The sequence below is a fragment of the Manis pentadactyla genome, chromosome 13 (assembly GCF_030020395.1).
Source record: "Manis pentadactyla isolate mManPen7 chromosome 13, mManPen7.hap1, whole genome shotgun sequence".
Taxonomy (NCBI): Eukaryota; Metazoa; Chordata; class Mammalia; order Pholidota; family Manidae; genus Manis; species Manis pentadactyla.
This window is the reverse complement of record NC_080031.1, coordinates 65,933,191-65,957,203: the sequence shown is the minus strand read 5'-3', so window position 1 is coordinate 65,957,203 and position 24,013 is coordinate 65,933,191. Positions and strand designations below refer to the sequence as shown.

General features: G+C 37.7%; 1 protein-coding gene across 1 annotated transcript in view; it reads right to left on the bottom strand.

Moving 5' to 3' along the window:
• The window catches only part of MEGF10 (multiple EGF like domains 10), a 169,660-nt gene that overhangs the window by 77,005 nt on the left and 68,642 nt on the right, over window positions 1-24,013 (bottom strand). Inside the window, exon 5 of the mRNA XM_036903212.2 lies at window positions 8,007-8,099. Coding sequence (XP_036759107.2) covers window positions 8,007-8,099 — 93 coding nt within the window. The remainder of the gene's footprint in view (window positions 1-8,006; window positions 8,100-24,013) is intronic.

Sequence of the window (24,013 nt, the reverse complement as noted above, 5' to 3'; positions counted from 1 at the left end):
CCCTTACTTTAAGTATGAGGAAAGTGAGGCCCAGCAACAGTACAGAAAAGGGAGCAGCTAGGACGACTTTAATTCAATTCCAATATGGGGGTTTGGGGGAAGAGATGATGTAGGGGCTCTGCACCTTAACCAGATTTCAGACTCCTTCAGAAAGGCAATTATCAGCAGCTTCTGTTGGTGACCTCCATCTAAATGTTTGGGAAGTTTGTCACTGAGACTGCCGTCAGGCCGTTCTAGTGAACCATTCTAAGCCCAGTCCTTCCTACATATCATCAGTGTCCTGCCCCCATGCCAGTGAACACAAATGATCTACTATCCTTGCTGCTCCATCAGCCTGATACCTAAAGTAATTCTGACAGAGCAATGGGTGTATTAACGGCCTGCCGTGAGGATGGGGTTCTGAGCGTCTTTGCTCCTCAGACAACATTGATCCGGCTATTGTGTCCAGTCAATAGGCCTTTACAGCCAACCTTGCTAGGGAGTAAGTCAGCTTTTTGTGCCTTATGATTTCTGGCTTGTAATATTTTGCAAATGGATTCCCGATCCGAATATCCTGCAGGCAAAATCTTATTATTTACACACTGCACAGTGTGCCTGCTTTATAGAAAAGGGTATTAGTGTTCTTAACGTTGTACCTGAAAATGTTTGAGCTGGTCTTGCCTCCCAGGCATATTTTTAGTCCTTTCAAGTACATTTAACCAGAAATGCTATTGGTATCTAAATAAACCCCAGTTTGGATATTCTAAGCTGAAATTAATTTCCATTTTTGCTTCTTCTCGGTACTTATGTCAAAAGCCCAGGGAACACACATTTGAAAACTATTTGTTGGCTGCTGATCAATTTAGGAGTCTCCCATGTGTTTGGGATGTGCCCTATAGCCAGAGGAGAAATAAATTTCTCTATAGATGTTTAGAAAGTCACAAATTGGATTATATAGGTTGAGAGAACTAATGTGCTATTTCTGCTCATGCAAAAGTTTTAAAGGTTTTCCAATCCAAAGAAAGGCCTCAGGTACTGCATATACGTGCTTATTAGAGTAAATCACATACAGAATCACAGACTTCAAAGATTCTAAATATCTGGCCCAACATTCTAAATATTAGAAATCAGGAAATTAAAAATTACAAATGAGTCTAAATCAAACTGGTGTCATTTTAAATACATCATCTCTAATGTTAGTGTGCCCTCAACATGTCTCAGGAAATTTACATTAGTATCTGCCTGGTGTTGTTAGCCCCTGACTCCAGCTTTCATTCCCCTCATGGTTACTGACCCTTGTCACTTTCACCGAACCTCATTTCCTACTTCAGGAGGCACCATACCCTTGTGGCTAAAATTACTGGCTCTGAATGAGGTGTGAATCCGTCTCCACCACTTACTAGATATATACACTTGGTCCAGTCATTTAATTTTTCTGCACCTCCCTCTCCTCATCTGTAAAACAGGAACAAGAACTGTAACCATCTCACTGGATGTTGGGAGCATTAACTGAGGCTCCTGCAAAGCTCTTACAGTGATGCTTGGCACATACTAAGTGCTCGATCCTCATCACTGTCACCAATGTGATCCAACTTTGCTCCCCTCAGTAAAGGCAGACTCACCCTCCTCCCATTTTACCAAAAGAAGAAAGGTCCTTAGCTATGAACCCCTCAGATTCTCCTCCCCCTTGTGCACAAGCACCCCTGATACTAGGAAGCTATCAACATCCCTGCCAACCACTCTTTCCTCCTCATTCTGTTAGGAACAGGAAATACTTCTTGCTGATCAGTCCCTAGGATCCCATCCCATCTCCCCAACCGTCTTCTCCGGAGCTTGGTCCCCCTGTGAAATGATGCCCCATCTCAACTGGGTCTCCGGCCCCTACTTGTCTGTTGATGCCCTCTCAACTCTAAGTCTTTCTCACCTTAAAACACAAAAGAAAACAAATGCAGAACTTGCTCTTGAGTCTATGTTTGCCTTTCATCAACTCCCTATCTCTTTGCTCCTTCTCACTGGCTTTTCAGCTACATTTCTGGAAAAATAGTCTACACTTTACTGTCTTCTTTTCATTGCCCCACATGCCACAGCAGCCTGCTTCCATCCCCAGCACCACATCAGTAATTCCCCTGTTGCCCTGGTCCACCCAGAAAACCTCGCACTAATGACTCGCCTCCATTTTTAGCTTCCTCGGTTGACCTCTTCTCCTAAGGCTGGTCTCCTCTTCAGGGTGAGACATCTACACCTACGCTTTTCTTGAAGCTTGGAGCTCTGTGAGACCAGGGACTGTTCCACATGTTTCCTTAACCCCAGCACCCAATACTGTTGCTCGCACATGGGAATCTCTCAGTGAAAGTTCACATCAGGGACACATGAACCACCTTCTCGAATCATAAAGAATCGTACAGTTCATTCCATCTAATTAAATGGAACAAACATTAACTGGGCTCCAACCACATGTTCCCTCTAGGGACAATGGAGGCTAAAGAGATTAATAACACATGGCCCCTGCCCTCTGAGAGGTGTTTATCATCCAGTTAGGGAGGAAGGGGAACAGAGGATTGATGAGGGCACACAGAGATGGATGGCGGGAAGGAACAGATAGGGCGGGCAGGAAAGGAGGGAAGAGAGAGACGGATGTAAGAGAGCTTAATGCCATATAGGATAGGGTATATATTATGATGCCAATAAAAGTAAAGTATGTGTGTGCCTTTTTAAAACATCATTTAATCAAATTTAAAAAGAAGCAATATGTCTGAGTCCAGTCAGATAAATCATGCTTTCACTCCAGAGGAACAAACTTTATTCAGTTCTCTGACACACCTGGCTTTTTATTCAGAGAACACCTTGAGGAACGGGGTCTCTGTATCACATACAGGAATCCTTCCCTCCAGTGACAAAGTAAACACTCAGATTAAATCTCCAAGGGAAGCCTTTGTAAACCGGTATTTGGGAAGGTATTTGTCAACTCCTTAATTTCCTATACCTAGTAGGGACGAAAAAAAAATGCAGAGAGATAGTTGTGTATGACAATTAACAGTTTATTTATTGCTAAAGCTCACCGTCTGCTGGGAGCATTAACTGAGGCTCCTGTGAAGCCCTTACAGTGGTGCTTGGCACATACTAAGTGCTCGATCACCATCACTGTCACATCTATATGGTCCTTTTAGGCTCTTAATGTAAATAAAAGGAGTTACTCTTCTGGCTGGAGTGACGAATACTGATTACCAAGGGGAAATTGGTTGCTGTTACTATGTCTGGAATCCAAGGGATTCACCTCTTAGAATTTCCATGCCTAGTAAGAAAGGTTAATTAAGAAAACAACCACCACCAAAAACAACAACAACAAAATGGCAGGACAACTGAGAATTCAGACCCTTTAGGAATAAAGTTTTTAGTTACCCTATGAGGTAAAGAGCCCCAATCATGTGAGTTTTGGCTGAGAAGAGGGGAAATACAGAACAGGGGCTGGAAGAAGGGAGCCACACCCACAATTACTGCCTTGTGACTAATTACATAAAAGAGGCTTGTAGTAGTTTTTAATAGTTTCTATTGCTTGTTACATGTTGTGTTTGCCATTTTCTTTTTTCCTTTTTTCACTTTTATTGTATTTTATATACAGGTTGATGGAAGCTAACTTTCAACAAGGTAGGTCACAGAATCTAGGTAACAAAATATTCAGTGAAACTAAATTTGAAGAAAAATTAATGTAATCACCAATGAATATATAACTGTTGGGACTTGGATCTCCTACTTTTGTGCAGAGAGTTAGGACATTTTTACTTGTGAGATAGATAACTTCATCTTACTAGGTGGAAATACAGAGTTGTACTGTTAATATACAAGAATTCAAATGCAAGCACAATTGTGTATAGAGAAGCTGAATAATCAAATGAGTGGATGGCAACAGGTATCATTTACTTGCCTCTCTGCTAAACTTAGCCTTCATTGCCTGCTCTACAAAGATGGATATGGGCCCTTTAAATATCTTTGCTTTGCCAGCTGGATAAATCTCAAGCATTTTCTGTAGAGGGCACTGGAGAGACACTGCAGGAGGAAGTTTTCCATGGCTCCAGTGTGCTAGCTCAGATAACTCCTGGAGGGTAAGGGGCTTCTCCAGCACCCAGCTCCTGCCACATAAGCACAGTGGGAGAGGCTTCTGCAGCACCCACAGCTTTCACAGTGCCCAGTTTCTGCAGCATAAGCAGCTTACCCAGCCCAGCTCCTGTAGGCAGCCTGGGCAGCTTCTCTAGCACCCAACTCCTATAATATTCTTTGGCTAACAGAGCCCATCATCCAGCAACTTCCCCGGGCACCCTGCTGGGGCATTTTTGTAGCAGAGTCAGCTTCTGGTAAGACACTGCACTATGACACTTCCCAAGTGTCCTATAGGGCAGGTTTCTAGCAAGTTCTGAAAGAATAGTACCACAGCAGCCTCTGTGCCATTCAGTGAGCTGTGGCTGTGCCTTCTCAAGGTCTAGATCTCACCCCTTCTAGGGCTTCCTTTGGAGCATTCTACCTAGGTGTGGTGGCTGCTCTTGATATTGCTTTTCTGTATCCTTTCAAGTGCTATTTGCTTCTTATGAGCCAATCCCTCATTACTCCAATTTCCAGTTATAGTTAATAATTATTTTTAATAAACTTTCTCAGTTCAAGTTTCTATGTGCCCCAACAGCAATGGGAATACCCAGATCTTGTTCTTAATACCATTTCCAATGGCTTATTCTAGGGCTGAGGCAGGAGAAAACACAATTTGAGCTTGGAGTATGCTATAGAATCAGAAAGTAAGAAAGCACCCAAAACACAAAACAAAACAAAAAGGATGGGGTTGGTGAGGAGGGAGGGGGTGCGGGGCATGTCAAAAGGGCAGAGAAAACACCTACAGATCTCCAAAGCTGGAAAAATTGGAGCAACATAATCATATAATATTGGATTAAACCAAAAATATCATGTAAGTGTACATGAGTCCATACTGATATAAACAAATGATTGAATAAATAGAGGAAAGACACATCTTCCTTACAGAAGACTTTTAAAAAAACACATGGAGATACTCCCTCTCAAAGGCATGAGTTTATTCCCACCCTTCATCCTTAAGGGTAGGCTAGACTTAGTGACTTGCTTGCAAAGAACAGAGTAGAAAAAGGGAAAAATCATAGCTTTATGCACACTACACACCAGCAAGTGATGGAGGCTGACCAAGTGGTGACATCCTTAGTGATGGTGTGTGAACACCAAGTCACCCCTGACATGATGTGATGAAAAGGCACTTCAGCTCTGTGGCATTCTTTTAAAAACCCATAACCCTAGTCTAATCATGAGAAAAACACCAGGCAAACATAGATGGGGGGACATCCCAGAGGATACTTGACCTCAACACTGTCAAGGTGATAAAAAACAAAGACAGAATTTGTCACAGATCACAGGAGACTGGGGAGACATCAGTCAATGCAGTGTGGCGTCCTGCCTTGGCTCCTGGGCCAGAAAGAGGACATTAATGGAAAAATAGATCAAATCCAAATAAAGCCTAGGGCTAATTCAATAATATTTACTAATTTAGTATTTACTCATGTCAGTGTCTCAGTTTGACAAATTGATGGTAAGATGTTAACAAGGGGAAAAACAGGACGCAAGGATATGGCAACTCCTTATCTTTGCAACTTCTCCATAAATCTAAAATTATTCCAAAATAAAAGACTTACTGAAAAAATTATTGTGATTTGTGTCTTTTGATGGGACCCTAATTGAGACAAGGAACTAGTCTGATTATCAAGGTTACAGTTTAATGGCTCTAACATCAAATGTATGCATAACAAAAACCAGACAGGAGGAGACACAGAATCAGAATCCCCAGAGATCAGGTCATTTTAACTCTCCTACTTAGATTAGGACAGCATGCATTTTGTTTCAAGAATTATCTGGTTGAGAGCAATTATACACCTCCTAAAAACTGAAATTAGAGTACCTGCCACAGAGAAAGCCCAGGTAACAAGACGCAATGCTCTAGCTCAGAATAACATTTTCTTATGTGCTTAAAAAAGGTGTCAGAAATGTTTTTCTCAGAATATCTTTAAAGACTTCAGGTATCTGCCCATGTTTGTTTATGCTTTTGTTTGTTATAAAGCCAAAACGCGAGTTGTAAAAAATAGACTAAAACTCATCTTGATTATCATCTCCCAGGATTGAAAGAATAGGTGATCTCATAATTCTAGGGGCTTCATTCAAAAATCCAGTAACTCCACTAAATAAATCAACAATTTCCTAGAAGGCCTCAACTTTTTTAAAAAAGCAACCATTTACTTTATAGAAGTCCTAAGTCAGTTTTCAAGAATCTGAAACCCATGTAGGCTTTTGTTGTGTTTACACTCCTCAGTCTGAGCTCTTGGGCTGAGATAGGCGGCAGTTCTTATGAGACAAAGTGTGAATGCAGCTGAAATTATTCCACAGCACTCTTGCCCTGGAATTAGAAACAAGCCTCATTTTGCAAATGAAGAATATATCCACACTTCTCTTTTCCACTGGTTTATAAAATTATGTCACATTTCTTCAAAATGTGTAGGCACAACTGGTTTTTAGGCTAGAAAACTTAATAAAAAGCAACACTGCATTTGAGGTCAGTCAGCCAGAAAAATGGACCTGAGCCAAAGCCCACATCCCAAACATTTTGCCTCAATGGCAAGTGAACAAAATGCCCGCCCTCCTCCCGATCTCCAATAGAAGTAAAACAAAACCTCGCAGGAGAGTTATCCATTGGAATTGGAAGCCTTTTGGGGCAGAAAGACAGACAGGCATGCACGCGCGCACACACACACACACACACACACACACACACACACTCCCTGTATAAGGTACAATAAAAAGGTTGTTCTTTCACACAGAATGTTCTGTGCACAGACAGCCCAAGGACTTGCCTTGGAGATGCTGAGGGGCATTCAAGAGGTCACAAGACTAAAACTAGTAGTTCTTACAAGATAAAGAGTAATCTCTCCAAGGTCAAATGTAAGCAAGTAAAAATTCTTAAAGCCAGTTTACCTAGACAGCTTCAAGTCCTTTCCAACTAGTTTCATAAATTCAGTAACAATGAGGACAAATTTGTGCTGTCATGAAAGCCTGCTAACTTTTTAAACTATAATTTCCTTTCCCTAAGTATAACATTTTGTGCACTACAATTTAGCTGTACTTGGATTCCCTCTCACATTTTTCAAGGCAAAAAGAAGTACAAAGGAACAGGAAGTATTCACAATTACACGCACAGCAACGAGTTAGCCAGAAATCTTAGGTTTTAACTGTGAAATTTAGAAAAGCAACTGTACTACATGACATTTCATCATTTAACACTCATAATAAAGAATATAAGATTTTAATTGTAACTGCTGTATAATCCAAAACATTATTCTTTCAGAATCATAATTCTAACATAATGGAGATTACTATATTATAATTTGATTTAACACCAAAATGTTCATGAATTTTCATTTGTTGCCAAAATTTCTCCCCAAAGTTATCTGAGCAAGTACTTACTATCTGCATCTCAGAGTTGAGAGATAAATAAATCAATTAATCATTGAAACTATCAATGTTAAATATCTGTTAGATATCAGAATTAAAACCAAGTTTAGTTAAAACCAACCTAAAACCAAGGTAAAATTAAGGCACATTTCATCCAGAAAGTATCTAGATAAATCACAAGTAATAACAGAAGTTAGAATACAATAGCTGTTAACACAGCTGCCTTAAGGAATCTAAATCTTGGACCTCACTCTGGAAAATGCATTCATATTTACAGAAGTATCAGCATCAGGTTATTGAATTCTTTCCAGGTATCTTTCTTTATCTTCAGTTCACAACAGTTCTGTACATAATATAGGTATAGTCTTAAAAGAAACTGGAATAATGAGTTGGACCAGGAATCCACAGCATGTTCTGTGTAGGGGATGAGGAGAGAAACCCATGGCCCCGGGTAATCTGCAGACAAGGAGGCCCATAGAGCAAAAACATCCTGAGACAGACAACAGCAGGTGGAAACTTACCACTGGAGCAGTTGGTCCCCCCCCAGCCAGGCTCACACTGACAGGTGTTTGGAGCAATGCAGCGACCATGGACACATTTATCAGCACAGTGGGCTGTCAGAGAGAAAAATCAATCAAATAAGGAAAGTTGGCAAAAGAAAAAAAACCCCAACAACACAGCTGTTTCACATCCCAGTCTCAAGTATCACTTAAAAACAACATGCATGCTGGATAATTTTCTTCAATCCATTCCTCAGTCCTCTTACAGTCGGTTGTATAACCAAACAATTCCCCTTCTTATTGTGATATCTCCAAGTAAATTCCTTCATTTCTACAATTTAATTCTATTTCATGCTGAATTAGGAAAGAAGTTTCAAGGAAAATTGCCTAATCCACTTTTTTAAAAAAAGTTATCAATGACTACCAAATATATCCTCTTTGTTTCTGGAGGAGCATATGTGGAAACAGAAACAAACCACAAAGCAGCGTATCAGAAGACTGAGTGACAGAGTACTGAGAGGTGTCCCTTTCTTTACCTAGTACCTTCACTAGAAACAACAGCCAAACGTCTTCGTGCACCTTTTTCACAACTGTGACACAGCAGAATTAGATGCCTTCTTTCTATTGAGTAGACTATACAAAAAATGTCATCCTGAAAACAGTGAAGAGTAAGGCTTAATTTCTCTATCAATAGTGAATACCTTAGGTGTGACCCACCGTGCAAACATGAGTGTACGGGTACTCTGGTGATTCCCAAAGCAGAAGTTCAGTGGGCTGATAGAAAGGGACATCAAAAATATGCTGTGCTGAACATACATTAGCATTACCTTCCACCTTTGTGCCATTCACATTGGTTAAACATACTTTAAAAAGCCTGGATGTATAAGCAATTGTGAGACAACCGGAAAAGTTTTGGGTTCAGATCCAAAATTTTATGTAAGGATGGGATAAGGCATCCTATATACTTTAGAGCTAGGTTTTATTAATTTATGTCATATTATAAAAGTAAAATACGTCTACTGTCCAAACATAAAATACCAATAAGGCAAAATAAACCTCATTTCCAGGTCCAAAAACTACTAACATTTTTCTGTATGTAGAATGTTTCAGGAATTTTTTCCTACCAATTTTTCTCCTCAAGAAAAAAATAATAATTTTCAACTTGCCTTTCCACTCAGTATAATAGGAAAAAATCTTCCCATGTCATTATAAATTCCTTGATGTGATTTATACCTTGTGTGTATAATCTATATTGTGTGTATTCATTGTATAATAGTATGTATATATATTTACATACACACATACATATAGTGCGAGATGCATATATAGGCATATATATATTCATATATACTTATTTATATGATATATATTGCTGGAACAGGAATGATCACTTCTAAGGTCTTTATTAAAAAGTTTTAGACATGAAGAGATATACAGGAAAGGCATTTAGATGAAGATAAAGCAAAAGCAAGAAGCAGAAAGAAAAATGAATGGAAATGAGAAGTTCTGTTTGGGTACAGTGTAGGAAGGTGTTGGGACTGTATTCTGAGAATTAGCTAAGAATAGTCTAATGTGAGATATAAAGTTATTACAAGAAGCTATCTGGTAGAAGACACACACAGAGTAAAGTGGCCATGTACTTCAGAAAATACAGCCTCACTTTCATCATCAGAATAATTCTTTAGCACCCCAAGGTAACTTGGTGAGGGGTACCAGGTAAGCTTGGGACCTTGGTCCAGAGTACAGATGTTGACACTAGAGTTCCATCTCACTAGACATAAGGAGATGCTTAGGAACCTCACAGTATGTGCTTTTAATTATAATTTTAATTATAATAATTTTCTAATTAAAAGGAAAAGCTGCCTGTAACATATGAACACACTGGCCCTACAATATGTTGACTTATGCTCCCAGGTGAAGGTGGTATATGCCAACCTCACAATTCAGTGTCTCCTGCCATCTCTATGCATGTGTTTGACATTGTAGATGTGTCATTCATTTGTAATACCATAGCTCTGTACTGTTCTTACTTTAAAATATAGATATGCATATACAAGCTAGCGAACTACCATAACTGGAGAATGCAGGGATCAATTAAATGCCACAGAAGGCACAGGTCTAACCGTGCAGGGCCCACTATGATACATGGCTGCTTATGCACACTGGATACTCCCACCTCACAGAGAGCACTGGCTCCCATAGTAAATACATAAACATGAAAGTGCTTGGTCTCACTTGTCTTAGGTACTCATGGTATCTTTGCAACATATTGTAAGTGATCAGCCTTTCAGACCCAAATTTACCAATTTCTTCTCCTTCAAGACACTAAAACTATTTAAAATTCTGTTTATCTTAAAAAAGTTTTAAAAATCAGATACTACTTACCTTTAATAGGAAAGAAGAGTTTTCTGATACTGTGCATTTTAAGAACACACAGAAAATGGATATGGTGGTTGACAAGGTGTCACTCATATCCTCAAATTTCATTTGTGTTTATTTAAAATAGTCTTGTTCTTACCAACTAATTGATACTAAGGAAATGTTATAGATGTTAACTTATGAGGTAAGTTTGTATTAATAAAATACTACTATGCTTTTATATCTTGGGAATCTATACAAGATTTCATTTGACGAAAGAATCAATTCCACCATTTAAAAATTTGAAAATCTCTGGGTCCCCAAGACACTGGTCTGGATCAGAGCAACTCGGGTTTTCTTATTTACCAGCAACGGAATGACCATGAAAGGAGGATTTTAGGGTTCTAGTGCCATCTTCACTTATTACTGTAAAATTGCAATATTTCCAGAATTTCTCACCTGGCCTTAGTCCACCTCCATTTCAATAGGTGTTTACAAGGGGCTGGTGGAGAGGTGAGTTCTCACCGAGATGGGAGAGGTTTTTGGCCTCCCCAGCTGAAACAGGAGAGAATCGGGCAGGCGAGAGCTGTGGCCAGAGAGAGATGAACTGAGCCAGGCCTCCAAATAAAGGTTCTTTCCCCTTGAACGGTTTCAGCTTCACAGGTTTATTTGCCCTGGGGCTGGGAACACACTTTCCCCTCAGAGTTATAGTTACCCTGCCTTTCTTCTTTCTCCTTTCATTTTTTTCACTTACCTTCTTTTTCAACTTTAACCACTCGCCTTTATCATCCCACAAACTACTTTTTTGATATGCAGAGTGACCATGGAGGTAACAGATTAAATTTGGGTTTTAGTTAATTGTTTTGGCTCTTAATATTGAGTTGACTAGAAATTATTTCCCCTGTATCCACCTGAATCAACTAGGATAAAAGGTCAGATTAAGCAAGCAAATCTAGCACATTTCCTCTAATACCAAGATGACCTTAACTACAACGGGTAAAGAAATGCGTGATGAGCTAAACATATACCCAGAGGGCTAAAGATGAGAACTGCATATGTTTGAACCCCAATTGATTTTTTTGTTGTTGCTCTTGTTCTATTTATTCCAAAAGAGGATATTAAGTGAATTTCTATGTGTAAAGAAATCAAAGGACATCTGCTTCAGAATGCTTTGAGATTACTAAATAATCATATGAACGCTCTCACATTTGATTCCTGATGGTACAAAATTTGTGTTTTATAAAATGAATGCCAAGAACGAAGTCAATTATAATAGATAGAAAAAAAATCTTGTGATGGTTATTTTAAAATCTAGATTTGAGAATCTGGAACAAACATTGGGCCAAAGTCTGAAGAAAAATGTCGATAGTTAGCAAAACATATTCTTCTGTAAGTTAATTAGGAATTAGAAGGGGAATCTACTTTCCTAATGATTTTTTTTCTTAATTAAAACTAAAGTCAATAGAATCACCTCTGAGCACTGAAGCCTAAAGTTGAATAATGATCTAAATAATGGGAAATATTGCTGGTATGGATTCTAAAAGGAAAGAACACAAAATTCTACTGCCATAGTGCAGAATCTTCATGCAGAATTAGACTGTCACACAAGTGCTGTCTCTGCTCCATGCCCTTATCCCCCTAGCTCCAGACTCCCCACATCTCACAAGAGCCTTCACTGAGGACCTGTACGACCAGCCTGAGCAAAGGGAGACCACAGAGAACAGAGTAAGCGATAAAACTTCCTATGTTCTCTGCTGTCCCAACTCACCGAGTTACAGGAACACTAACTGTGGAATACGCAGTAGGACCCAGACTGTCCCTCTAGAAGATCAGCTGAGCTGGATACCCAGCCCCCATTCACTGTCCCTTTTTCACATCAGATGACACCTAGTCTGGGTGCTGAGCTTCCACGACTAAAAAATTCCATGTGAGAAACCAGGGTAGGCTAAAGACATGAATTTGTCCTGTAGAAAATCCCAAAGTCAACTAGAAAATAGAAAGGGAACAAAGGTCCCGCTTAACAAATGTTCAATAGCTTAGATTTCAAGTACGGGTACAAAAGACTCATCTTAAGTGTGGCTCTCACATCTATGGGAACAGTCATTTTATTCTCTATTCACATCCTTTCTTCTAATTTTTAAAGGGCAATTAAATCAGGAAAATGCTAGCCAAGATGATCTATCTAATATGATTTACTTTTCACATCTAAGAAAATCATTAAATATCATATTCTGAGTTTTCAGTAGTCTTTTAGAGATCAGATGTAGGCTGAGTGTCTGACCAACCCTAAGTACACTGCTGCAGACCCATCAAGTTGCTGCAGACACACAAAGGGCAGTCAAGGGAACTTCTCTCTCAAGAATTGGGAGCAAGAGACACTGATGAGAAGAGCATGCCATGTCTTTGAAGTGAGAGCTGTGGACAGCCTGTCTGCCTGATGGACAGGTGAGGACTGACACAATGACCCTGAAATCTTCTCTAATTAGGCTCCTGTTCCAGCTTTAGTTCCTAAATCCATTTAAATCCCATTACCAGGGCCATGGACCTCATTCCTTTCCCTTGTAATACTTGGATTTAATACTGACAGCCACTAGCTATACTCAATAGTTTTCTCTTCTGCCATATAAATATTTCCCTTTGGATTTACACCTAGGGTATGTCAAAAAAAAAGGAAAGAGCAGACTGACTAAAGATTCCTTTATAAATCAATTGTATCTCTAAACATAGTACCTATTGTTGCTCTAAAGGATGTAATACAATCAACCCACTTAAATTATTTTGAAAAATATTTCCATGACCAGCGTATCTTTGAAAATAATTGTTCAATGGACATACAAACCTTCCAGCTCATCCGTCTTTCCTCAAGTTCCTTTAACTCTGGTGTTATGAATAAAGAGCATAAGTCACAAATCTTATTTTTGTTTATTTATATTGAGTTGCTATAGAGCAACACAGAATTTTTGGGTTAAAGGTGCCTTCACTGAACATCATTCCCACATTTTTCAGGCAAGGAAACTAAAACTAGAAAAATGGAATGATCTCCCCAATATTCATAGCTGGGTTTTAGAGAGAAAGAAGCAGGATTAAACCCTAACTCCTGGTGGACCAAAACTTATGATGGGTTTTACTGGTGTGCATGTGTGTGTGTGTGTGTGAAAAAGATGATAGAGGTTGTACTGGTTCAGATGCTAGGGCAGGTGTATCAGATGACTGGGAGTCAGAAGTCAGAAGATTCAAATAAGGAAGAGAGAAAGAAGAGGGTTAACTTCCAAAATAAACTTCATTCACTCCATATTTTTGTTTGAGGCCAATTATATGCAAACTCTTAATAAAATCTAATTGCTAATACAATGTTCAAGTATAAACAGGAATAATTTTGTTTTCATGTTTCCAAACATTATATTGCAGCTTACCCTATTGTGTTTGCTTATAAAGTGGAAGGAGATTCTCTTTTCCTTCAATTTAATATTTACTGAGGCAGCAGGCACATTACTAGGCACTTCTGTGGATACAAAGATGGCAGACCAGGCACTCTTAGTCTTCAGAGAAAGTAAAATATAGGTCCCTCAAGCCCAATAACTCAGAGCAGAATGTAAGGGTAATAACAAAGGTATGAACAATATACTGTGAGTCGATGATTCTGTTTATATGAAATGTTCAAATGGCAAATCTATAAAGACTGAACACATATTAGTGGTTGTATAAGGCTGGGAGGGACTAAGGGTGAATGTGGGCTGATGGCTAATAATGGGAACAAGATTTTTTGAGGTGATGAATATGTTCTAAAATTAATTGTGTGATTGTTGCACAACTTGGTGAATATACTAAAAAACAGTGAATTGTACATTATAAATGGCTGAGTTGTATGGTATATGAACTAAATCTCAATAAAGCTATTATAAAGAATATTGTAGAAGCTGTAAGAAGGGAGCAATTAATTTCAACTAGAATGAAATCAAGGAAGGTTTCATGAAAGAAGGAACATCTGAATTGAGGAAGCAGACTCCTTTGTAATAAAGTTGCAGGAACAATAGCTGCCTCATATTCCATCTCCCTCCACCCCATTCCCAATGTACATAATCCACTGTTGGAGTCTGCGGCTCTTGCCCCACAGCCACCAGTGATCCATATATATAAGCTGCATAGATGGCTGATCAGTCATGGAAAGCAAGAGAACAGTGGGTGCCAAGAAATTTGCATTTAGAAAATGTAATAGAAAAAAAATCCATATCTAAAATTCCTTTCCCTCCATCCCTGATAGGGTTTTCACAGCTCTTAAGGACAAGTACAAAGAACAATTGCTAACAGTGTCTTTGGCAGACATAGTTAATTGTATACCTATTGTCTGTTTAGCCCTCCACCCTTATTAGTAGAATCTACTTTCACCAGGGACAATAATATGACCAAGAATAAATTACATTTCCCAGACTTCTTTCTGGACTGAACTGTCCATGTGGAAAACAGTGCAGGGGGATAGACAAGTCCCTTCTCCTTCTCCTTCTTGATGCCTGGTGTACAGAAAAAATATGGCTGAAATCTGTACATACTATCAGGCAGCCCTGACAGAGGATCTTGGAACCCTTTGTTCTGAGTTTCTTGCATAGATGAATGAATGCCATAAGCCACCCACTTCTAGACTCCTTATTACATAAAGATAACAAACCCCTAGTATGTTTACGTTTCCATTCTTCAGATATCTATTTATTGCAGCCAAGCATGATTCTTAACTAATACACTGCCCCTTTGGGAGATCTTTCAGGTGAGTCAATTCCTAAATTTAAAAACCATCCATAATAGCAGAAAATGATTATCTTAAAAAATGCCAAAAATGTATTCAGCAAAATCCAACATCCATTCCTGATGAAAATTACCTGCATACTAGGAACAAAAGAGAGCTTCCTCAACCCATCAAAGAGCAAACCTGAAAATCTACTACTAACATACTCAGTAGTGAAAGAATGAATGCTTTCACCCAAGATTAGAAGCAAGTCAAGGATGTACACTCTTGCTTCTATTCAGCATTGTACAAGAGGTTCTGGCAAGTGTAATAAGACAAGAAAAGGGAATAAAAGACATCCAGATTGGGAAGGAAGAAGTAAAAATACCTTTAATTACAGATTATGTAAATATACATATGTATGTAGAAAATCTGATGGAATCTACAAAAAAAGCTACTAAAAATAATAAAAGTTTAATAAGTTTGCAGATAAAACCAATATACAAAAAAATTATGTCTGTATACTAGCAATGAATGATCAGAAACCAAAATTTTAAAAGCCATTTACAATAGCATTAAAAATATGAAATACTTAGGGATGAATCTGACAGGAGATGTGAAAGACCTATACACTAAAAAGTAATAATAATGTTGAGATAAATTAAAGAACTGAATAAAACTATCAACAAATGTGACATTTATAGAACACTTCACCCAGTAACAGCAGAATATACATGTTCTCTCTAAATAGAAGTAACCTTGATGAGTCAGATGACCCAATATTGTTAAAATATCAATTCTCCCTCAAATATATCTACAGATTCAATATAATACAAATCAAAACTCCAGCAGCTTTTTTTTGTGAAAATTGACAAGCTGATTTTAAAATTCATAGGTAAATGCAAAGTACCTACAATAGCCAAATAGTACTTGAAAAAAAAGTACAAAGTTGGAGAACTAATACTAGTTGATTTAAAGACCTATAGTGCTATAGTTATCAAAAGAGTGTGATATTGGTGTAAATATAGACAAATAGATCAGTGGAACAGAATATAGAGTCCAGAAATAAATGTACATATATATGGACCATTATCTTTTGACAGAGGCACAATGGCAATTCAGTGAAGAGAGAACACTTTCAACAATGCTGGAAAAATTGGATATCCATAAGCAAGTAAATAAATGTGGATATATAATCTCATACAAAAATTAACTCAGATGAATCATAGATCTAAATGTAAAACCTATAGAAGAAAACCTTTGTGACCCTCAGTTAGGCAAAGATTTCTTAAATATGCACCACACACACAACCTGCAAAGGAACAAATTAATGAACTTGTCCATCAAATTAAAAACTTCTGCTCTTTAAAAAAACACCATTAACAGAATGTAAAGATAAGTCACAGAATGGAAGAAATATTTTTAAAAAATATTATCTGATGAAGAAGTTATATCCCGAATATATAAAGAATACTAAATAAGAAAACAAACAGCTCAATTACAAATATGCAAATAAATGCACAAAAGATTTGGACACTTCACCAAAGAAGATGTATTAATGGCAAATAAGCCCATGAAAAGATGCAAATTAAAACTATGATAAGACAATAAACACTTGTGTACAAGTACCATATGATTTAGCCACTCCACTCCTAAGTTTACATAAGAGAAAAAAGCGTATGTCCATGCAAAGACTGGTACATGAGTTCTCAGAGCAGTTTTTATTTGTAACTGCCAAAAACCAGAAATAATCCAAATCTCCATAAACACAGGAAAGGATAAGTAAATTGTGTATATCCATACAGTAGAATACTACTCAGCAATAAAAAGGAATGAACTAATGATACACACAACAATATGGACGAATCCCAAAATGATTATGCTGAGTGAAAGAGACCAGGCATAGAAGAGAGTATACTTTATTATTCCACTTATATAAAGCTCTAGAAAGTCAAACTAATTTAGAGTGACAGAAAGCAACAGTGGTTGCCTGGGAGGGGCTTGAGCAGGTAGGAATGAATGGAAAGAATTACAAAAGGGTGTGAGGAAGTGTGTGTTATGTGATGAATAAGGTTCATTATCATGACAGAGGTGATAATTTAATGGCTGTATACCAATGGCAATAATTGTCAAACTGAACACTTAACTTAATTAGTACACTGTCCCTCTGGGAGATCTTTCAGATGAGTCAGTTCCTAAATTTTAAACAATCCATAATAGTAGAAAATAATTATTTCAAGAAGTGCCAAAAAGCATTTGGCAAAATCCAACATCCATTCCTAACAAAATTCTCTGCAAACCAGGAACAAAAAGAAGCTTCTTCAACTTGATAAAGGGCAAACATGAAAACCTACTACTAAGTTATTTTCTATCAATTTTACCTCAATAAAGCTGATAAAAACAAAACTAGAGTATGAGGAGAACCTCTGCAGAGGAGCAAAGACCTCTCTCTATACAAAAGAGGGTAGATTAAAGAAAATCTAACACTCCAATACTGTATACACCTTATAATTTCAATAAGAACTTGTAGTCATAGATTGATGGGCTCTCCAAATGCTTATGAAGGTCTTGGCTTTAGACCTTTCCAAGAAATATTTATTTGAGGAAGTGCTAATACTAAAAACTGACTAAATTTCTTCTCTACAACATGAACAACTTACACAGAAAATAAAAAGTTTGTGTTGAAACAGACTATTGTAATGGATGCCGCCCAAGGGACTGAAATACCATCTGTGGAGCACATAATCCTATTCATTTATTTGAAAATGGAAAGAGTTTTTAGCTTAATTCCACACATACACAGGCATTATCTATTTTGGCCAAGACTCTTACATTGTATCTCTTTAGGTTAAATCAGATTGAAGTAATATAAGTAACATGATCCTAATGTACCATAGTTTCAAAAAAGCACTGGAATAAACTCTAATTTTCTTAAGCACAAATTTCTAAAAACTCAGCCTACAACCAGTCTGATGATACAACTGCAAACTGATTCAATTCAAGAAGGCTTTAAAAATCGTCAGCATACAATTTAGAGAATGAACCAGAAGGAAGGTACATATATTTGGGCTAAATCATTTTCCTCCTGGCCCTGTCATGTTTATGTCTGTGAGAGCATGATGATTCTACGGGAAGTACCATACCAGGCTCCTCTGTTTTTAGAACAGCATTCTTTTTGGTCGGACCACTCTCTGTGGAGCCATGGAATTCTTTCACAAATATTCTTTCCCACAGCATGTTTTCCACCACATGGTTTCCCCCAGTCTGCCCTATTTCATCTTGCTGACACTTGATTCCAGACACTTTGTTTCCGGTTATCCAATACATCTGAGTCACATGTTAATAATAAAGGCCAGCCCTAGGGGAAGAGGAGAGTGTCAATCATAGTTAGGGGTACCACTTTTCCCATTCAGTGTCTTCATCCCTCCTCCCTCCTTGGTGGTGATCCCTGGACATTTCCTTTTGCACTCTGGTGCCTTTATGCTCTTTCTACTCTATAGAGTAGCTTGAGAATTAAAGCAGTCCTCACACCCAAGGCTCAATGACTAATAATAACAGCTAAGCTTATTTCCCTTCTCATGGACATTTGCATTTCAGTAGTGAAGACTAACAGAAAATATATAAATTAAGTGGTAGAACTTCTTCAAAAAATGGAAGACCAAGAGTCTGAGAAAAAAATAGCGACAGGACCTTTGCAATTAGAATGCCCCACAAAAATGAGGGAACACAAACTCAAATGCCTCCAGGAGCCAGGTGGGACCAATGGGAAGAGTAAGCAGGTCAGGTAAGGCCTGGGAAAACTCATCAGTTGCTCATTTAAAAGGGGTAGCTCCAAAGGATCAAAAGGTACAAACTTCCAGTTGTAAAATAAGTAAGTCATGGAGACATAATGTATAACATGGTAACTATAGTTAATACTGTGTTGCATATTTGAAGCTGCTCAGAGAATAGATCTTAAAAGGACTCATCACCAGAAAAAAATTTTTAACTATGAATGGGGATGGGTTTTTAACTAGATTTATTGTGGGGATCATTTGGCAATATATACATATATCATATCATTATGATGTATACCAGAAACCAATATAATATTGTGTGCCAAGGATACCTCATTAAAAAGGAATAAATAAAAGGGACCACCCCCCTTCACTGTCTCCTGTCTATTGCCTGGTAGTATATCAATCCAGTGTTACCAATTGCCTGATTATTTTCAGGGAAGATGAGAGACCTAAGTTTTATGTTACAATTTATTAAAATGTAGAATACTATGTGGACCGAACAAAAATACATCAAATCATGTATATCAAATCAGCATGTTAGTTTGCCACCTCTGACAGACTAATAGCCTGCTTTATGAAAATCAGTGAAAGTCCTAAAATGCTCAAAATAAAGAGCTTTAGGTACTTTGACAGATGGCATTTTAAACTAAACTGTCCTTTTTTCTTGACTTTAGTTTTTGCCCCTGTATCAATTGCAAATCTATCATTTATGCAGCTGTTTTGAATTAATATTAAGATCTGCCGCATATGCATCCTCACTGACAACTTTACTTTTGGCGAACAACTGTTTGCTGTGAAACATCTCTGTTATATTAGTTCAAAACTTGGAGGAGAGGTGTAGTCAATGCTGTTCCAATTGGTGAAGCCAGTAAATAGGTATATCTTCTATGACAGGGTTAAGGGAAGGAAGTGTCAGCTATATTCTGTCATGACACAATTAAAAATCACCCTTTCTTGAATTGTTAAAAGAGACATTAAGATTGTCCATCAAAGAAATAGAGAGGAATGGCATTGGCAACATGCTTGAAGAAGCCAGTCATCCTGGTGTCTCCCATCAACACCACCAATCCAGCATTAATCCATAGACAAAAGTGCCTTTGTGGAGCTGTGAGATCCAGCACTATGCACCATGGGGCCTGGAAGGAGTCTTGCCCACCCATGCATCAGGTAATAGGCAAACAGACCTCAGTCCCAGCTGTGGGCCCTGCAGTGGTCCACAAACTGTCTCCAGTCCATCTTGGCCATGGTCCAGAAGCCCCTGATGAGCACTGTCTATCACCCATGGATGAAAGAGCCTTTGTGGAAGTCTAAGTTTCCAGCAGAGAAACTCCAGCACATCATTGGAGCAAAAAAATACAAGTCTGGACACACTGGAGAGGGTAGGAGGAATGTTAGACTTTACCCACATCACCCCTCCCCCAAAGCAGCAGAGCTCAGTGCCAATGAGTCCTTCTCAGGATATGATTTCTCATGAACAGGAAAGTGAGAGCACATGAGTGAGTGCATAGATTCCCCAGCTTGTAGGATTTTGTTAAAGAGGCCCATTTCTCTCTTGCCATGCCCAGAGTATGAAGTTGCGAGCCATGTGGCTGGGGGAAGGGGAAAGTCTGGGAGAGAGGAATCTCGGAAGTTAATATAGGAACATGGACCCTACTACCTATATCACATCAAGAAGCCCACCCATGAGTCACTGGGGATGCCTAGCCTGTGGATACCCCCAAGTGGCCCAGTGACACTACCAGTCACCGTACACCTCACCCACACACGCCCCCACCCTTTGTCCAGCTATCTGTGCACTCTCCCAGCAGTGGTGAGAGAGAGCTTTGGCAGATTGCTAGCGAGCATGTGCAGAAATCTGCAGGCCAGGGAGAGACCACAAACTTAAGCTTTAGCTCCACCCTTGGGAAGGCAAAGAAGAGGCTGTCAGCACCCCATCTGGAGCACTGCAGCATGGAAAGGAGGCATAAAAGCTTAAGAATTCTTCCACAAGAGGGAAAAGGAAGTGTGAAGCAGATGTATCAATAGAAGGTCTGAGAAAGCCTCAGAATCCCAAGCAAAGCTAAGAGAATGTATTTATCTCCCAAAACCAGTTAGTAAAGACTGAAGGAGGTGACTGCTATTGCAATGTGAAAACAGCAACAAAGAACTTGAAGGAGCATTAAATATAAAGTACACATGATACCACCAAGAGAAAACAATAACCTTCCAGTAACCAACCTCAAAGGCGTGAAGATCTGCAATTTACCCAATAAAGAATTCAAAACAGCTGTTTTAGGGGAACTCAATGAACTGTAAGAAAACAGACACAATGGAATATTATTCAACCATAATAAAGAAAGATATTCTTCCATTTGCAACAACATGGACAGATCTTGAGCACATCATGCTAATAAGGTAAATCAGAGAAAGAACAAGTACTGTATATCACTTACACATGGAATAAAAAAAATATGTAAAAAATAGTAAAATTGTGGTTATCAGGGAATAGGGAGTGAGGCATAAGAATGATGGTGTTTAAGAATACAAATTTGTAGCAAGAGTAAAAAAGCCATAGAGATCTAACATACAATATAATGGATATAGGCAATAACATTCTACTGTAATTATATAATGTGATAAATATAGTTACATAGGCAATTATATTACAATATATAAATGTACCAAAGTAACTTATGGAGTACTTAAACTTACACAATGTTATACCTCAAATTGATACAATAAAAAAAAATACTCTAATATTATAATATGGTGGTATGTTAACTACTTCACTCTAGTATAAAGGTTAAGTGATAAAAGTATTAAAAGTAACTATAGCTACAATAATTTGTTAGTGAATACACAATATAAAAAGGTAAACTGTGACATTAAAAAAGAGAAGGGGGAGTAAGAGTACAGTTATTGTATACAACCAAAATGAAGTCAGTATCAGCATGTAATAGACCGTTATATTATAATATATTTTATGTAAGTCTAATGGTAACCACAAAGCAAAACCTTAGAGTAGATACACAAAAGAGAAGGGCATCAAAACATACCTTATGGACACTTATTCAATTCATAAAGGAAGGCAGCGATGGAGAGAGAAAGAATAAGGGAACTACAAAACAGTCAGAAAACAATAAGATGGCACTAGAACATCCTTACCTATCAAAAAGGACTCTAAATGTAAATGGATTAAATTCTTCAATCAAAAGGCATAGATGGCTGGATGTATTAGAAAAAATAAGACCCAACTATATGCTGCCTAAAAGACACTCACTTCAGCTTTAAGCACACACATAGGATCAAAGAAAAGGAATGGAAAAAGATATTCCATGTAAGTAGAAACCAAAACAGAGCAGGGCTAGCTACACATGTATCAGGCAGAACAGGCTAAGCCAAAAACCACAATAAGAAACAAAGAAGGCCATTATATAATGCTAAAGTGATCAATTCATCATGAGGAAGTAACAATTGTAAATACATATGCACTCAACATAGGAGCACCAAAATATATAAACCAAATAGTAATAAATCTGAAAAGAGAAAGAGACAATATAATAATAGTAGAGGACTTTAATGCGCCACTTTCAACAACAGAAATATCACCCAGACAGAAAAACCAATAAGGAAATGTTAGACTTGAACTATGCCTTAGACAAAATGGATCTAACAGACATGCGTACAATATTCTATCCAACAGCAAAAGAATATATGTTCTTTTCAAGTGCATACAGAATATTCTCCAGGATAGATCATATGATAGATCACAAAACAATACTTGGCAAACTTAAGACTGAAATCTTTCTTTTTTTAAGACTGAAATCTTATTAAGTATCTTTTCCAATCACAATGATATGAAACTAGGTATCGATAACAGAAGGAAAATTCGAAAATTCACAAATATGTGAAAATTAAACAACTCTTGAAGAAGAAATGGGTCAAAGAAGAAATCAAAAGGGAAATCAAAAAACATCTGGAAATAAAGAAAATTCGAAAAACAACATACTAAATCTTGAGATATAGCAAAAGCCTTTCTAAGAGGAAAGTTTATAGTAATAAACACCTACATTAAGAGAAGAGAAAGATCTCAAATAAGCAACCTATCTCAGCAGCAAGGAACTATAAAAAGAAGAATAAACTAAGCCCAAGGAAGGAAATAACAAATAACAGTGCAGAAATAAATTAGAGACCAGAAAGACAATAGAAAAGATCAACTAAACTAAGAGCTGGTGTTTTGAAAAGATTAACAAATTGACAAATCTTTAGGTAGACCACAGAAAATACTCAAAATCAGAAATGAAAGAGATGTACCGATACCACAGAAATACAAAAGATCATAAGAGACTACCATGAACAATTACACTCCAACAAATTAGATAACCTAGAAGAAATGGATAAATTCTGAGAAGGTACAATCTACCAAGACTGAATCATGATGAAATAGGAAATTTGAACAGATCGATAATGAGTACAAATATAAAAAACTTCGCAACAAAGAAAAGTCCACAAGTAGAAGGTTTTCCTGGTGGATTTAACAAACATTTAAGAGTTAGTGCCAATCTTTCTGAAACTCCTCCCAAAAACTGAAGAGGGGAAAGCACTCCCAAACTCATTTTACAGGGCCAGCATTACCCTGATGCCAAAGCCAGATAAGGACACATCCAAGAAAATTAAGTTGCAGGCTAATAACCCTGTTGAATATAGATGCAAAAATTGTCAACAAAATATTAGTAACCAAATTCAGCCACATATTAAAAGGATCATACACCTTGAGAAATGGGATTTATCCCTGCATGTAAGGATGATTCAACATACATAAATCAAAAAATGTGATACACTACATTAATTGGATAGAAGATAAAAATAATATGATCATCTCAATAGACACAGAAAGAGCATTTCACAAAATACAGCATCCCTTCATGACAAAAACTCCCCAAAAATTGGCTTTATAAGGAATGTACTGCAACATAATAAAGGCCCTATATGACGAGCCCACAGCTAACATCATACTCAACAGTGAAAAGCTAAAATTGTTTCCTTTAAGATTAAGAACAAGACAGGGCACCTACTCTCAGCACTTTTATTCAAAGTAGTAGTGTAAGTCCTATTCAGAGAAATCAGGTAAGAAAAAGAAATAAGAGGCATCAAAATCATAAAAGAAGAAGTAAAATTATCTGTTTGCAGATAAC